The sequence below is a fragment of the Geotrypetes seraphini genome, chromosome 2 (assembly GCF_902459505.1).
Source record: "Geotrypetes seraphini chromosome 2, aGeoSer1.1, whole genome shotgun sequence".
Classification (NCBI taxonomy): Eukaryota; Metazoa; Chordata; class Amphibia; order Gymnophiona; family Dermophiidae; genus Geotrypetes; species Geotrypetes seraphini.
Genome location: NC_047085.1, coordinates 391,650,242 through 391,668,907, shown reverse-complemented (window position 1 = coordinate 391,668,907; position 18,666 = coordinate 391,650,242). Strand labels below are relative to the sequence as shown.

Here is an 18,666-nt window from a genome sequence, read left to right as displayed (position 1 = left end):
AGTTCAAAGGCAAACTTCTCAGCTCCGCGGAAGAGAAAGAACTGAGGAGACACGCCCGGTGCATCGGGCGGGAAGGCACTCGCGCATGCGCGGTGTGGGCAACTCGAAACTTCTAAAAGTTTCTACAAGCAAGTATGCTTGTGAGATGTCCGCATCAGGGCTCCGTTGGATGACGTCACCCACTAGTGAGGATACCTGCCTGCTTGTCCTGGGATAATGTTCATATTTCCGAAATCCTCAACAAATGTTTCTTGGAAAGAAAGTATGGATTTTTCCAGACGTCACGAGAACAACGCAGGAGCGAAGAAAATTATTCTTAGCAATGAGAGTAGAGACTTTGACCCTTGGAGCAACATTCTTATTAGCATATCCATGTAAATGTTTAATTAAATATCAAGGTGTTAAATATGTCTACTATGCACCAGAACAGTTACGCACCTTTTTAGATTTAAAGAATCTTGCTACCCGGAATGTTTAAGAGTAGGAAGAAAAGAGGGGGCTAAAGACTGTTAAGCCTTTCAAGAACATAGTTATTACTTATGCTTGTAATCTCTTCAATATATTCATCTCCTCTCCCTCCTGAGTTAGTGGTCCAAGAAAGAATGAATTTTTCCTGATAGCAGTAATTGTGAGTTTATTTAATTTATTTCTTTTCTGCTTTACTTGTACAAGAGGAATATTCTTGTGAATTATGTAAAATTTCAATAAATAAATAAAAAACAAACAAACATTAAACTATCTTTTTAATATTTTCTTTATGAATTTCAATACAATTATAATTATCACCATTTAATTACCTAAGCAGCAAATTTATATCTGCAAACTTATATTATAAATCTAAATGACGTCTACATGTTAAACCATCTTAGCTTATAAAACTATACATATAATGTGAGCAATACAGAGCAAAATACGTCCTCTTCCTTTCCTACTATTGCATTTTAAAAATGAAGAATCCTTCTGGAATTGCACCTCCTTAATAAGATGAGAATCTTTGCTTTTTCTTAGTAACTCCGAAATCTTTTCAGATTGCCTCATTACTGAACACACAGGTATATACCACTCAAATCTTCTGTGCCAACCGTTGATGTCATAGACTGCAGAAATGGAAGCTCGATCTCACGTGACCAGGGTGAAGCGCTTCATGGCTGGTCCGCTGATGGCCCCGGGAGCGGACGAGAACAGACCAGCCCCGAACCATCCATCCACCATGGCATCCGTCATGGAGAAATGACCAGAAGCACCGCTGAGATCCGGTTCAGTGTAGAGCGACCGATCAACAAAAGGGAGGTAGGGTCTCCCTGCACGACAACCATGCACCATGTGGAAATGTCTCCTCACCTCCTGGCTCTCAGGTGAAAGCCCACTCAATTCAGATGTTGTGTCTTGACTTTCTGCAGAAGGCAGCCATTCATGGGCCATGAGAGAAGACAGAAATTCCTCTTGGGGCCAAGGCTACACTATGGCATCCAATCTTTTACTTCTGTTTGCGATGGCGGCTGAAGAAATGAACCACCTTCATGTTGACTACCGACGTCATCAGATCGAACATCAGGCGCCCCCATCTCTCTACAGTGCATTGGAAGGTTCTCTGAGGCAGAAAACATTTCCCTAGATCCAGAGTTTGGCGGCTGAGATAATCTACTACATGCGCCACTGAAAGAGCCAGATGCCTTTGTGCCCAGTGGAAAAGCATTTGAGCCCTCTGCCACAGAGACACGCTCCAGGTACCTCCTTGTCGATTAAGCAGGAATAAGCAGTGGATTTCCCCAAGCCATCTCAATAATGGCCTATAGACTTCATTTAGGAAATTATCTAAACCTTTTTTAAACCCTGCTAAGCTGATTTCACCACATTCTCTGGCAACCAATGATTAAACAAGTGTGAATAAATTTTCTCTGGTTTGTTTTAAATCTACTACTTAGTAGCTTCATCACATGTCCCCAAATCCTAATATTTTTGGAAGGAGTGAACAAGCGATTCACATCTACCCTTTCCACACCACTCATTTTATAAACCTTGGCCACTAGGTCATGTTTATACCCGTCTCACAGAAAGCAATGTTACTTACTGTAACAGTTGTTATCCAGGGACAGAAGGCAGCTATTCCCACTAATGGGTGACATGATCCAATGGAGCCCTGATGCGGATGCTTCACAAGCAGTCTTGCTTGAAGAAAAACTCGAAGTTTCGAGTTGCCCGCACCGCGCATGCTCGAGTGCCTTCCCGCCCAGACCAGGGCGCATCTCCTCAGTTCAGATAGCTAGCAGAGAAGCCAACCTAGGGGAGGTGGGTGGGACGTGAGAATAGCTGCCTGCTGTCCCTGGATAACAACTGTTACGGTAAGTAACATTGCTTTATCCCAGGACAAGCAGGCAGGTATTCTCACTAATGGGTGACCTCCAAGCTAACCATAGTGGGATGGTGGGAGAGTTGGCAACGTAGGAGAATAAATTTTTTAATATTGTTTGGCCAAACTGTCCATCCCGTCTGGAGAAAGTATCCAGGCAATAGTGAGAAGTGAAGGTATGAACCGAGGAACAAGTGGCAGCCTTACAAATCTCCTCAATCGGTGTCGATCTGAGGAAAGCTACAGAAGCTGCCATAGCTCTGACCTTATGAGATGTGATTTTTTTTTGTCAAGGGGCAATCCAGCCTGGGCATAGCAGAATGAGATGCAAGCCGCCATCCAGTTGGAGATGGTGTGCTTGGTAACGGGGCATCCCAACTTGTTCGGATCAAAGGGGATGAAAAGTTGAGGAGCAGTTCTGTGAGGTTTGGTGCGTTCTAGGTAGAAAGCCAAAGCACGCTTACAGTCCAGAGTATGAAGAGCAGATTCTCCAGAGTGAGAGTGTGGCTTCGGAAAGAACACTGGCAGAACGATGGATTGGTTAAGATGAAATTCCGAGACAACTTTCGGGAGATGGGTGTGGAGAACCACTTTATCATGATGGAAGACTGTGAAAGGTGGGTCCACGACCAAGGCTTGGAGCTCACTGACTCGTCGAGCAGAAGTGAGGCCAATGAGAAACACCACTTTCCAAGTGAGATACTTCAGGTGAGCCTTGTGAAGAGGTTCAAATGGAGGTTTCATAAGCTGTGAGAGAACAACATTGAGGTCCCAAACCACTGGAGACAGTTTGAGGAGAGGATTGACATGGAAAAGTCCTTTCATGAATCTGGAAACCACAGGATGAGCTAAAACAATAAAACACGATGAAAATCAGCGATTAAGATCAAATAAAACCAAAACCACAGACTTAGAAGGCACAAGTGAAGAAAACTGCGCAGAGAGTCGAAGACGGACTTCTTGGCTCCGCGGAAAAGTAAGAACTGAGGAGACGCGCCCTGGTCTGGGCGGGAAGGCACTCGCGCATGCGCGGTGCAGGCGACTCGAAACTTCGAGTTTTTCTTCAAGCAAGACTGCTTGTGAAGCGTCCGCATCGGGGCTCCATTGGATCACGTCACCCATTAGTGAGAATACCTGCCTGCTTGTCCTGGGATAATGTCTAGCACCCAATTATCTGTGGCGATGTCCATTTATTCCACCAGGAATGCCAAGAACCTCCCTCTAATCTGCAGAGGGTTGGGTGAGGGCCCGGCGTCATAACTGCTTTTTTGGGGTAGAAGTAGGGCGGACTCATGAATATTGCAGACGCCTAGCTCCACCAAACTGGAGTCTGATAAGATCTCCGACCAGAGGGACTTCCAGAATATTGATGATATAAACCTGGAGGAATGAAAATTAGAATGCCCTGGTTCCCTAGATCAGTGATTCCCAACCCTGTCCTGGAGGAACACCAGGCCAATCGGGTTTTCAGGCTAGCCCTAATGAATATGCATGAGAGAGATTTGCATATGATGGAACTGATAGGCATGCAAATTTGCTTCATGCATATTCATTAGGGCTAGCCTGAAAACCCAATTGGCCTGGTGTTCCTCCAGGACAGGGTTGGGAACCACTGCCCTAGAGGACTGGGGGCCTACAGTCTGGCAAGAACTTAGGTTTACGGCAAGGGTGCCCAATACGTCGATTGCGATTGACCGGTAGCTCAGGAAGGCAACGTGAGTCGATCACTAGACTCGTGTTCCCGTCCTGATCTACTGGGCCAATCAGCCTTCTTCTGTATTCTCCCTAGGGCCCAGCTGTCATCTTCTGCTGCTGCCGCCGCTGCTGAAAATTAAAAAAAAAAAAAAAAAAAAAAAAAACGGCTTGGAGATTTCAGCCCGTAGCGAACTTATGCTCCGGGCTCTAACGTGTGCGTGCCGGCTTCTCTTCTCTTCCCTCCGAAACCAGAAGTTATGTCCGGGGGGAGGGGGAGGGGGGAGAAGGGAAGCCGGCATGCACATGTTGAGAGCCATGAAGCAAGTGTTTGCTACGGGCTAAGACGGGAGACAGGTTAATGAAGCATTTCCTCTTCTTGCTGCCGGGTCCTGCCTACTTTCTGTTTCCGTGAAGGCAGGACCCGGCAGCATTTCCCCCAATAGGTCGATCACGATGCTGGTCGGCTGAAGCAGGGAGAGCTTGGGGCGGCGTCGACTTTCGGGCCTGTTATTGGTGGCGGTTTGGGTCTTGGTCCCCGATGGCAGTTTGGGTCCTGGTCCCCGATGGCAGTGGCAGTGGCTTGGGGGAGGGCAGGGAGAAAGAAAGAAAAAGGGCAGGCAGGGAGACAGAAGGAAAGAAGAGAAACAGAAAAAAAAGAAAGGGAGGCAGAGAGAAAGAAAGGGCAGGGAGAGAGGAAGGAAAAGTTGGGGGAGGGAATGAGGTCTGGAGGAGAGGAAGCATACAGGCTAAAAGAAGGGAAGAAAGATTGGATGCACAGTCAGAAGAAGAAAGTGCAACCAGAGACTCATGAAATCACCAGACAAGGTAGGAAAAATGATTTTATTTTAAATTTAGTGATCAAAATGTGTCTGAATTTATATCTGCTGTCTATATTTTACACTAAGGTCTCCTTTTACTAAACCACAATAGAGTTTTTTAGCCCAGGGAGACTTAATAGAGCAGGTCAGTAGAGTTAAGGGGGCCAGTAGACTTAAAAGGGGGTCAATGGTATGGGCAGACTTGATGGGCTGTAGCCCTTATCTGCCGTCATCTTTCTATGTTTCTATGAGCGTCGAGAGCAGCGCTGGGCATTCAGCGCAGCTCCCTGCGCTAAAAACTGCTATCGTGGTTTAGTAAAAAGGGAGGGGAGTATATTTGTCTATTTTTGTATGGTTGTTACTGAGGTGATAGTGCATAGAGTCATCTGCTTTGACCTCTTTGAAAAACCCTGGAATAGGAATGATAATTAACATTTTCTATGCGTACAGTGTGCTTTGTGTTTTTTAAAAATTTTATTGTTGGTAGATCATTTTGACTTGGTCATTTTAAAAGTAGCTCGCAAGCCCAAAAAGTGTGGGCACCCCTGGTTTACGGTCTTACACACTAACTATAAGATCGTTCAGACCGTTACCAAACATGAATCTCCCTCATAAAGGGCACAGAGATAAGATGCTCCGGGAAGGTGGCCCAGATACCTAAGGCCCCTCCCACAGGAGGGACTTAAGGCATCCAGTACCTTAGGCCCTTCCCAGTGACTCTCTGGGTGTGTTGCTGTCGCAGGGGCAGCTGTCATCGTTGGTGTGTGTGTGTGAGCACCTTATGGCTGTGATTGGGAAGGGGGCCAGCACAATTTAAAAAAAAAATGGGGACAGATACTTTGCATGGGTAACCTACACATGTGTCCATTAAAAACAAAACGCAAACCGTTTCCTGCCCCAAAGCCCGGGCTTTTCCCTGCCTGTTGCAGACGCGCGAAGCACTCACGAAGGGGACCCGTGCTCACCAGCATCCAAAACCGACAAGGATTCCCCTTTATGGTGCCTGGCACACCACTAACACAGGCCGGCCGCAATGACCTCATGGTGGGAACACAATGAGCATACTGTCCTTTTAAAAGTGAAGTGAATAACACTGAGGAGACCACTGGGACAGGAGAGTCACCTGTAATGGCTGCATTCGAGCTCTGGGCCAGGGAACAACCTCCAGGGAGGCTGCCATGGAGCCCAACACCTGAAGGTAGTGCCTGGTTATGAAGGTCAAAAGAGATAAGATTCAAGATTTGTTATTAGTGCTTCTGTTTGCATGGCTCATGAAAAAAGTGCAGCCTTGGGCCATTTCGAACTGAATAACCAGTTATTCCAAGCTCAAAATTGGTTCTAGCTGGCTTATCTCAAACTTGACAATCCAGCCCAGCCTTTGCAGAAGAGCCACAACCATCCACACTCTGGCTTGAACCGAGCTCTCATGACCCAGACAGGGATGTACCTGGTCTCCCATTTTGTAGAGATGAGCAGTATGATGTGCATGATGAAGTATAACGAGCATCTGCCTGAGCCCAAATCTCCTTCAGGGACCAGTTTCTCTGTCCCTGAGGAACTTGATTTCCCCATCCCATCCCCACAAGGTTTTGATGTTGTCCCTGTCCCATTCCTGTAAGCTCAGCCTCAACCGTATAAACCTCGAACACTTAAAGTTTAAAGCGTTTGAGGCTTGTACAGAAGAGGACAAAGCTTGAAGGAATTGGGCAAGAATAGTAAAAGAACTTGCCAGGACAGGAAATTGAATTCCCATGGGGACAGGGAAAAATATATCATCGTGACATTATTTCAGATCCCCTCCCCTGATTTTCCCATAGGAAATAATCGGATTGTAGTCGCAGTTCTGTGCAGTGTCTACCTGTCAGCTTTTCCCTGCAGCTTAAGTGAATGGAAAGGATTTTCTGCCTCAGAAACTTCTCCAAATTACTTCAATTCTTGAATCTTCAGGCTGCCAGTTGGACTGTCCTCAACCGAGACATCCACCACTACAGAAACTCGAACTGTGATGGGGGCAGGTCATATGCAACCGGCATCCAATATCCTGAGGGATCTTACTCAGGGTGCCTTCAGCCTGCACTTAAGCCTCTGAAAAATTCAGAAGGGAAGCTGCTCAGAGGGGAACGGACCCTGAGCTCTGAAGTGGCACACAGCAGACTGGCTCCATAGGTCCACACAAGGTTTTCCCTTAAAAGCTGCACTCCGGCCCCACAGAACCTGTGTTTGGGGTCTCATGGCATTGAAGCCACAGAAAAAAAGAAAAACCAATGAATGTAAAGACTGAAATTACATGAAATAAAACAAGAGCAGAAGAAGAAGGAGAAATTAGGTTCTTACATGCTAATTTTCTTTTTAGACTCTCCAGACTGGCACAGTTCACTGATGGTTAATAGCTCACCGTGACCAGCAGGTAGAGACAGAGACAAACCTTTGGCTGCACACTTTCCCCCTCCCGATTTGCGGTTTTAGGACTCGCGATTTCAATTATTCACAATTTCTTAAAACTGGAATCACCCCCACCTCCCTCCTGGCATCTTACCTGGTGGTCTAGCGGTCTTTTGGGGCAGGAGCGATCTTCCTACAACTCCTGCCCAGTGTAGATAATTCATCCAAAATGGCTGCTGTGAGTTCCCGTTGTCGTCACTTGAGACGACAACGGGAACTCATGGCAGCCATTTCAGATGAGTGATCTGCACGGGGCAGGAGTTGTAGGAAGATTGGAAGAATGGAGCCACCAATGGAGACTGCGACGAACCAACCCCCGAAGAGGAACGGGAAGTCCAAATCATGCAACTGGGGTGATCACTGCTGATGCAGAGCACACTGAGGCGGCCACATGTGAGCCTGGACCAAATGAACCACGTCCAGGGAATCCACCATCGACCCTAAGACCTGGAGAAAGTCCTGCACTAGAGGACACTGGGAAGCAATCAGAAGTCAAATCTGAGACTGCAAATGGACAACTCGGGCCTATGGCAGGAAGACCTTCCCCAAGCTGGTGTTGGAGAACCACAAGGTATTCCAGGCGCTGAGACGGAGCCAACCGGCTCTTGGACATGGCTACCCATCCCAGCGACTGTAGGAACTCCACAATCTGAGCCATAACTCAAGAAATCTCCTCAAAGGACTTTTCTTGAATCAACCTGTTGTCCAGATAGGGGTGAACCCTAATGCCCTTCTTGTGCAAGGCCAATGCCATGACTACCATAATCTTGGTGAAGGTCCACGAAGCCATGGCCAGACCAAAAAGAAGTGCACAAAACCGATAGTGCTGTCCCAAGATCGCAAAGTGAAGGAACCGCTGATGAGAGGCTCAAATTGGAACATGCAAGTAGGCCTCCATCAGATCAAGAGGTGGTCAGGAATTCCCCCAGCTTCACCACCAGAATGACAAATCTCAGGGTTTCCATGCGAAAAGATGGAACTCGGAGAGCCCTGTTGACTCCCTTCAGATCCAAGATGGGCAGAAAGGTCCCCTCTTTTTGGGCACCATGAAGTAAATGGATTACCAGCTGGTGTAACCTTTGAAGTGTTTGATGAAAGGCCCACTTCTTCCATGCCACCTGACAAGCAGCAAGCAAGCTATCTGGCAAGGGTCTGGAAAACTCCAGAGCATAACCGTTACGAATCACCTTCAGGACCTATTTGATCTGTTGTGATCTTGGCCCACTCCAGGTAAAACTCCTGCAGCTGAGCACCCACAGGCAGCTAATGGTGGAGGGACTGGCAGAGGGATCACATTCGATGAAAAACAGGACTACATTCGATGAAAAACAGCCCAGGAGAGACAAGGAGGCAGGAAAGGAAGCTGCCATTCGACCAGGGCAGTATCTGTGAAAATCATGCAAATGCCCCCGAGCAGGCAGGCAAGCACACTCTTCAGGAAGCTGGGTCAACTTAAGAGTCCATCAAGGTCTGAACCAACGTGTTCAGATCCTGGCCAAATAAGAAAGGCCACCCCAAAAGGGAAATTTTGTAAGCTTAGCCTTAGATGCCGCATATGCTGACCAAGCCCAGAGCCACAGGGTACGACGAGCAGCCACCCCAAGAATCATGGACTTGGCCAACACCTGCAACAGATCATACATGGCATCCAAGAGATAGGAAGCACTCAACTCAATCTTAGCTCCTTCCTGTTCCACCAAAGACCAGTCATTAGACTTCCGGTCTAGGACATGCTCGGTCCACCAAAAACAAGCCCTAGCCACCAGATCGCCGTCTGGACCGCTAGGGCAGTGATATCAAAACTTTGCTTAAGAAGAGACTCCAACCTGCCCTCTTCAGAGTCCCTCAAAGCCCAGCCGCCCTCTACTGGCACCGTATGCAGCTTCGCGATGGCCAAACCCACTGCGTCCACAACCGACAACTTCAAAGTATCCCTATCCCCCTCTGGGATGCAGGCTAGCCATAGATCACGCAAAACGAAAGGGCGACTCCAGCATCTTCCACTGCACCAGCACAATATCCTGATGCAAAGGAAAAGAGTGAGAGGCTGAGCAGATCCCCCGAAACAGGGGATCTACCACACACGGGGACTCCTTTCATGTCCTCCTCGAAGCACAACACAGAGGAAACCTGAAAAATAAGGTCCTGGAACTCTTCCTGTTGAAAAATGTGCACCACAGATGCATCCTCGCCAGCTGGTGAAACCAAAAAACCTCCGCCAGTGGCATCCGTCCCCCCAAGAGGACCCTGGTGGTCCACCAAGGGGTCCAGGTCCTCATCAAGTGAAAACTGCTCCCCATACAAAATATTGTCCCAAGAGACCCTAGGACGCAAGAGGGCATGGGGTCAAAACTGGCGCTGAGGGTGGGGGGGATGTCAAACAGGGGTGGATGTGAAGGGAACCCCCCTCCCCCCCGAGACAGAAGCAGGACCCCCGTCCACCTGAAGATAAGTCTTGCACAAGGCTAAAACAAAATCAGAGGAAAAACCCCATTGCGACCCAATGGGACTCGCTGCCAAAGCAGTAGACCCAGTAGAAACTTGTCCCTGTCTCTCCAATACAGGGGAAGGTCACCCGAGGCTGAAGACAAAATGGAGGAGCTTCCTGACAAAATTGGCACAAAACCTGCCATAAAAACTCCCCTGAGGCCTGTAGCGGCTAAGAAGCCTGAATCGTCCCAGCCACTAAAGCAGGCAGCAGCTGTAAGGGAGTCCACAGCTGCATCGGTGGTAAGGGAAATCTTATTTCCCTGACTGTCGGCAGGTGAGGGAATCCCTGTGTGGGCAGCGAGCAAAACCCAGGCTTCTCCACTGTCTGCTGCCGGTGTGTGAGGCACTCGCAAAGGGGATTTCTGGACACCGGCACCTAAAGCCGACAAGGATTCCTCATCATGGCGGCCGACACACCGCAAGCACAGGTCGGCTGTATCAACCTTGTATCTGGAGCACAATGAGCACTTTCTCTCTGTGCTCCTTGTGCAATACGCGACCTAGTTGAAAGAAAAGTGCCAGTTAACAATAAAAACTCAACAGTCAATTGAAGGGTCCCTTCAAATTGGCACTACCTCAGGATTTTTTCCCCCAGAACAGACTCCACTGGCTCTCTGAGCCATATACCTTGCCGGTATCGGTGGCTTATAGCTGAGGCACCTCTAAAAATATTTTGAGGAGGTGAAGGAAATGGGGGGAGAGGGAGGGACTCGACCATGTCGAGTGCGGCACTCCCGAGATTTGACGGACCCCTGAAAGTGCCCCTCTAAGCTCTGTCTGGCACCAGACGAGGATAAGAAAGTCACTGCACAACTTCCAACAGCTCTACACTAACCAAGGGCACACTTACCATACCTGCTGGAGACTGGTTTTTATTGGGGAACTGCACAGCCACTTGTACTACAGCCAAAAGTTTGTCTCAATCTCCACCTGCTGGTCATGGTGAGCTATTACCCATCAATGAACTGTGCCAGTCTGGAGAAGCGCTAAAAAAGGGGGTGGTAGATGGAAATAACCCATGGGTCCTGGAATAAAGTGGGATTGTACAAAAAGGGGGCACTGGCAATGTGGGAGGTGCTTAAAACTTCATCACTGCTGCAAGACCCAATTTGATGAAACAGAAAGAAAATTAACTTTAATATAAAATATGAAGGAAATTTAAAAACAAAATCCTATATAGGAAGGCACAAGTTCGCATGAGGAAAACTGAGATGAGAACATCCGAACATGTCCTCTCTGCTCCATGGAAAAACCAAATACTGATGGGACCTGTGTTTGCGCATTGGACGGGAAGGCACCTGTACATAAAGGAACTGCTAGATTCTTCTATATACATTTATACTAGAAAGCTCCATGCTAGGCATTGTCATTTGACATCACCAGCTGGGAGAATGGAAAACCTGCTTGTCCTCTGAGAAGACAGCTTGCACTGCTGCTTTAAGTTCAGCTAAGAATGTCATTGACGTGCCATGAGGTAATTTAAAACAGGTCATAAAAATTCTTGCTGGAGCGCTAGGGCTAACTGTCCCTCAAGCTAAAGAGCCATTTTTAAACATTCAAGCTAAATACCTCCATATGGTCCTCCCATGTTCCTGCTGCCACCAAAGCCACCTTTCATTGGGCCATAGTTTGATGCCTGCTGGTTGTAGTTACCAAAATCACTGAAGTTCCCACCTCCATAGTTACCTATTTTACAGAAATGAACAGAACTAAGTTAGCTGCCCCAGAAATGGCAATATGTCCACTATATGGCATCAAATTTGCAAACATTTTAAAATTAAGACTGTAGAAAGTAAACTAAACAGGGGGAAGACCTCACAAAATAGAAACATTTGGTGCTAATAGTACATTTCTTACACAGCAAAGATGTCAAAGTACCTTTTTAAAAAAAATTTAATCAAGTAGTTACAGCTTGGTGAAAAAGTTTCACTGTTGCTTGTCACCATTTCCATTAAAACTGTATGCTCCTTGAACTCCACTCCACTATACCTCCGACTTGAATAAATAATTTCCTGTGCCCTATCGACTTAGTTTTGTATCCAACTTGTACAGTGCTATATACACAACACTTTACACAAGTCCAAAACTGAGCCTTCCTAATAGATATTTACTAGCTAGATTAAGAACTTCGCCTATACAAGTTACCTCCGCCAAAGTTGTCATAACCACTTCCGTAACCCCCACCCTGGTTTCCATATCCAGGACCTCCACCAAATCCTCCTCTTGCTCCTCCATAGCCAGGTCCACCTCCAAAACTGCCACCTATTATCAATTAAAAATAATAGGTAACTTTTTACCTAATTTAAAAAAGGCACATATTTATACAGTTAAGTGAACTCTACTGCAGTAGCTGTCACTACATTGACACAGTATATCAAGTGCACCATTTTTTCTTTTATTTTTTCCTTGGAACCCTACCCCATAGTCCAGTGTGGGCTATCTGACCTTCAATTCTGTAGCTATAACCAATCCTGTAGTTTACCAAACAGTAAGTAATCAACAAGTACTCATCGGCTTTTAGTGCTGCCTTCTCTATGATCAATAACCCACTATGGACTGATCAACCTAGCTAACCATCAAAAACAACAATACTGATTAAAAGCTTTAAAGACAAAACTATGCTCTTCTAGGAATATCTGACCTTTCAAATGCTCAGTATGCAGTACAGTGAATAAACTACATCAATTAAATATTAAAAAAAACTCTTCCTGCAACAATGATAATCAACAAGCTAACTGATCAATTATTAAACCAGCATTCCCCTCCCCTGAATCATAACTGAGACATCATTGAATGCAAAAAATAGGTTTGTAAGGCATTTGCTGACAACTTGAGTTTCTTTAATACAGAGTCTAAAACATTTGAAATTAGACTGACAACTAAGGATGGAAGGTGTGACTTAATAGTGCATCTGCATCTCCTGGGTAGTATAGTTCACTGCATTGTTTGTTTCTGTCAGTGTATGAATTAAAATTCCTTGGAAGAACTATTTTAAGTTTCTGCTTGTAAAATCCAACGGTATATATATAGAGAGATAGCGAGCTAGAGAGAGAGCTAGAGCAAGAGAGAGCTAGATATATATAGATAGATAAATAAATATATATATATATATATTTAGATATATCTATCTATATAGATAAATATCTATCTATCTATCTATATAGATATAGATAGATATATATAGCTCCAGTTTTCTATCTATCTATCTATCTATATATATATATCTATATCTATATATAGATATAGATATAGATATATATATATAGATAGATAGAGCTAGAGCGCGCGCTACAGAGATAAGAGCGAGAGAGAGCTAGAACTATAGAGAGCGAGCTAGAGAGAGAGAGCTAGAGACAGATAGCTAAAGAGAAAGCTAGAGCGAGTGAGAGAGCTAGAGCGAGAGAGAGCGCAAGAGAGCTTCCTTTTTCTCCCCCCCCCCCTCCTCCTTCTTATCCCTATGATACACTTACCTTGCTCTGCCCCTGATCAGAGGTTCCCGACAGCCGTCCAGTTGCACCCATTGGAAAAGTTCCCTCTGCCACATCCCGCAACCCTCCTGACGCGACTCCCGCTGTCTTTCTTTCTGTCTGTCTCTGTCCCTGGCCCCCTTTGTCTGTCTGTCTTTCTGTGCATCTATCTCCCTGCCCCTGTGTAATTTTTCTTTTCTTTCTGTCTCCCTTCCTCCCTCTGTCTGTCCGAAGCAGCATTCCCTCCCCCTCCATTTCCCTCCCCCCACACCAGTTCCCTGTGCACCTGCCCCTGTGTCTTTCTTCTTTTCTTTCTGTCTCCCTTCCTCCCTCTGTCTGTCTGTCCAAAGCAGCATTCCCTCCCCCCACACCAGTTCCCTGTGCAGCAGCATTAGCGTTTCCTCTACCCCCCTTTCCCTTCCCGCGGTCCCGACTACAAACGCGGTCCCGAGTCCTTTGCCTCCCCCCTTCCCTTCCCGCGGGCCCGACTACACATGGCGATTCAAGCAGCGTGTGCAGCAGTCTTCACACGCTGCTTCGGGTCCTTCTACTGCCCTGATTTAGTTTGGCACGTCCCTGATGACATCATCAGAGACGCGGCAGAGCAAATCAGGGCAGTAGAAGGACCTGAAGCAGCGTGTGAAGACTGCTGCACACGCTGCTTAAATCACCAGTCGGGCCCGCGGGAAGGGAAGGGGGCGGTGGCAAAGAACTCGGGTCCCGGGCAGCGGAAAGTTGCTGGGCTCCTCAGTGGGGGCGCTCAGCGGCCGCAATCCCTCTCTTCTCAGACCCCCCCCCTGCTGGAGGAATGGAGATCGGCGGCTAGCTGCGGTCCCGGCTTGTGGAGGCGATGGGCAGCTGGTGACGTATAAACATGCATGCGCACTCCTGCGACCACAGACCTACTGATCACGGAAGCACGCAAATAGGCGTGCGCATGCGCGGCTAGCCTTATATAGGATATATATATGTATATCTACTAGTCTTTTAGCCCGTTACATTAACGGGTGCTAGAATGTGTGTCTGATTTATTTCTCTCTCTCTCTCCTTAGCCTGTTTCTGTATTTTTTTCTTTGTGTCTTTCTTTTTCCTCAGCTGTCCACCACCACCCCTTCACTGCTCCCCTTATTCAGCACCATGGCAGGAAAGTTAAGTTAAAGCGGTGGGGGCTGGGAAGAGTAGAAGGAAAAAGGATCGCCTGGGGCAGGTTAAGCAGCCTGATTAGCATGCCCGTCCCTTCTTGAAAAAAGTGCAGGACATTGTAGCTGTGGTGTCAAGTCACCAAGAACTGACTTATTTCATTACTATGTGGGACATCCCCCCCCCAAAAAAAAATATGGGATATGGACAGCTTAGAGCAGTGGTCTCAAACTCGTGGCCCGGGGGCCACATGCGACCCTCCAGGTACTATTTTGAGGCCCTTGGTATGTTTATCATAATCACAAAAGTAAAATAAAACAGTTTCTTTATCATATGTTGCTTTAGCTATAAATTGCAATATTAGCCAAAAGGAAAGATTTATAAACTATAAAGAGTTTTACTTCATGCAAAATTGTCATTTCTCTAATAAGACATTAACTGTTTTTTTTCTGCGGCCCTCCAAGTACCTACAGATCCAAAATGTGGCCCTGCAAAGGGTTTGAGTTTGAGACCATTGGCTTAGAGTCATTGTATTAACCACTACCCTCCCCCCAACTACATTTAGATGATTGTGAGAGTTCCTATTATATCTTATGGATGCTCTCTGGACTCCTGTGCTGGTCAAAACAATCTCATTGATATCTTTTGATGCAAGCGTCTAGGGCAGGGGTGTCAAAGTCCCTCCTCGAGGGCCGGAATCCAGTCGGGTTTTCAGGATTTCCCCAATGAATATGCATTGAAAGCAGTGCATGCAAATAGATCTCAAGCAGATTCATTGGGGAAATCCTGAAAACCCGACTGGATTCTGGCCCTCGAGGACCGACTTTGACACCTGTGGTCTAGGGAGAAAGGACAGCACTTGGCTTTATGCTCTCACCCTACGAGAGTGCCACTTACTTCTCAACGGGCTGGGCTGTGTATGGAGGATGAGTGAAGAAACGTGATTAGCACTGCCATCACCATCAGAGAGCTCTGACTCCCTCCTTGCCATCGCGCACGCGCCGGTCTCCCCCCCGGAGAAGCTTAGTGTGTTTCCGCCACGGCTTCGGCAGCCTTCTGTCTGTGGGCCGCCCGCCTGTCTGCGGGAGGAGGAGGAGGCCGGGGCACGCGGGATAGCGGGGAGGCTGGGGTTGTGCGGAGCAGCAATAGCAGCAGCTCGGCCGTGCAGCCAGCGCTATGCAGAGCCGGGTTTGGGCATGGACCTTGCGCCGCCCGGGCCGACTCCTCACTTCATTCGTGGAGGCTTGGGAAGGCTACGGCAGGACTCCGGTGACGTAGTAAGCGCGCATGCGCACTCTTGTGGCCACATCCCAACAGATCAGGACTCGGGGAATGCGGCCTAAGAGTGCGCATGCGCACTTAGCATTTTATTATTAATATATATATATATATATATATATAAAAATAAGAGAAAGAGAGAGAGAAAGAGAGCTAGAGAGAGCGAGAACAAACTAGAGCGAGTTAGAACGAGATAGAGAGCGAGAGCTAGAGCGAGATAGAGAGCGAGAGAGAGAACTAGAGCGAGAGAGAGCTCGAGTGAGAGCTAGAGAGAGAGAGAGAGATTTCATCATCTATTTCAGAGTTAAAGATCAGGTGTGAAGCAGTTCATCCATGTACTTGACTTCTAGCATGAAGAAACACAAATGCAAGTATACATGATGGACTCACTTATCAGGATATTTTTTTTTATTTACTTAAGATTTCCCTTTTTTTAGCTGAGCAGAGTAATTTCTACCTTACCTTCTGTTTTTATCTGATTTGTTTCTTTACCATCCAATATTGTAGTTCTCCCCTCTTATCCTATTGTACAAGTCAGCCTATCAAATTTGCTGCTCTTAAATGTATTGATCATTGGAAAGCTACCCACTAATTTTAATTGTAAACCACCTAGAAACTATGTATATGCAATTTAACAAATTTTAAACTTGTAAGCTTGTCTGAGATATGTACAAAAGCTTGCATTACAAAATGTTCACACTAATTTGACAAAATCACCTTGCAAATAATAAAACAATCTTACCTCCCTGTCCTCCACCATATCCATTGTACCCATCACCGTACCCACGACCACCTCCATAGCTATCTGCTGAAAAAAAATCTAATGATTATAGATGTTTATACCAATTACAGAAAAATTACAGACCTTTATACAAAATTCAAAAAACGTATTTGTATCATTCTTGTTTATGTAGACAGGCTTCTTAATAATATTCAGATGGATAGAAGATTAAAAGACATTGTAACAACTACACATTGGGGTACCTACCAACATAATGTTGAAAAACATGTTTAGAAGTTCAATATAAACAAATAATTAAGTTCACTAACATTATTAAATTATTGTGTAAAAAGTTAGTACTAAATTACTGTGTAAGCCCAGCTGGTTTGTTTTCAAACAAAAACCCACACCTTTCACTTATCCCGTAAGGGAGATTAGAAAAAACACTCGTTTGTAATTGCTACTTGATACTATTTGACAGACTATTTACTACAGGTAAATATTTTGTAAATTTTGATCTTTTTTTAAAATTCTTTATTCATTTTACATCTTTCAACAAGTGAAACATAAAATAACATTTAAACTTAAACAATATCACTTGATTCTCTATCAATTTAACTTAAATCATAATACCTAAACCCTCCCTTCCAATCCTACTAATTCATATGTATTACATATATAATTTAATATATTGTATATTCTTTTATGCTTTGATGATTATAAGTAAGAATGTCAAGTGATTTGTAAAATTTATTTTTGATTGAATATTATACACTTGTAAGATATGAAAACGAATAAAGATTTTAAAAAATATATATTATATATTCTTTCCTATTAATTTAATATCAAATCATAAATACCACTCCCCCATTCTTTGCAATTATATCTATTAGGGAAAAATGATAATCCAATAACTACTCATTGCAATATTCTACTAATGGCTTCCAAACTTCCTGAAAGGTATTAAAATTACCTTTCAGTAAGGCTAACATTCTTTCCATCTTATATATATGATATAGTGAATTCCACCAAAAACTATAATTTAATCTATTCCAATTTTTCCAATTAAATGTAATCTGCTGGATGGCAACTCCTGTCATAATAAGCAATAGCTTATTATTCTTTGCAGAAATTTGACTTTTCTTCCTCATTGACATTCCAAATAATATAGTATCATAGGATAAGAGTCAAAAGATTTTCCAAAAAAATTTATTTGGCCCCAAATCGATTTCCAAAAAACCAAAATGAATGAACAATAGAATATAACCAACAATTGGAAGAATTATAATAACCTAAATTATACATTTTGGTGGAATACAATATGTCATATATTCAAAATGGAAAGAGCAATAGCAATACAAAGAGGGACATATACTAAATTTATAAAAATATGGGGGCCATTGACAAAATATTATAATGAATAAATAGTAGGATTTCTCTTCAATATCTTCTTTGTGACACACATGGAGGGATGGGTAGTGAAAATAATTTTTACAACATATGATATAATATGATATACAATATGTAATGAAAGATTAAAAAATACTAGAAGGGTGGGGGAGGGAGAGGGGATAAAAATATGTTCAGAATATTATGTATTAGATATAAAAGTGATATTGTGTATTCATTAATTGTATTTCAATATTTTGTACACTTTATGTAAAAATTGAAAATGAATAAAAATTATATATATAAAAAAAGAATAATAAATGATTTAAAGTCCACGCTTCGAGATGACAATGCCAACATCTATTAGACTTAAAGCTATCTAATTTTTGTAAATGAACAGGGGTCCAGAAAGCTCTATGCAACAGGAAAAACCGTTTGTCTCATAGATGCAGACATTGAACAACTCAATCTCCAAATGTTTCTAAGACCAGTTTTTGGTTTTTTTATTCATAAATCCAGATAGCAATGTTACTTACCGTAACAGTTGTTATCCAGGGACAGCAGGCAGCTATTCTCACTAGTGGGTGATGTCATCCGACAGAGCCCCGATACGGACGTCTCACAAGCATGCCCGCACCGCGTATGCGCCAGTGCCTTCCCGCCCGATGGACCGGGCGTGTCTCCTCAGTTCAGGTAGCTAGCAGAGAAGCCAACCCAGGGGAAGTGGGTGGGACGTGAGAATAGCTGCCTGCTGTCCCTGGATAACAACTGTTACGGTAAGTAACATTGCTTTATCCCAGGACAAGCAGGCAGGCATTCTCACTAGTGGGTGACCTCCAAGCTAACCTCAATGGGATGGTGGGAGAGTTGGCAACT

General features: G+C 44.9%; 1 protein-coding gene across 13 annotated transcripts in view; it reads right to left on the bottom strand.

Annotated features, from left to right (window-relative positions):
* The window catches only part of HNRNPA2B1 (heterogeneous nuclear ribonucleoprotein A2/B1), a 206,296-nt gene that overhangs the window by 54,359 nt on the left and 133,271 nt on the right, over positions 1-18,666 (bottom strand). For 10 of the 13 annotated variants that reach the window (XM_033930799.1, XM_033930801.1, XM_033930797.1 and 7 more), the window contains exons 7-9: positions 16,423-16,488; positions 11,941-12,057; positions 11,365-11,481 (exon numbers count right to left, since the gene is read on the bottom strand). In XM_033930799.1, the coding sequence (XP_033786690.1) occupies positions 11,365-11,481; positions 11,941-12,057; positions 16,423-16,488 (300 nt within the window). The remainder of the gene's footprint in view (positions 1-11,364; positions 11,482-11,940; positions 12,058-16,422; positions 16,489-18,666) is intronic. The other 3 variants (XM_033930802.1, XM_033930805.1, XM_033930804.1) reach the window with 3 other exon arrangements.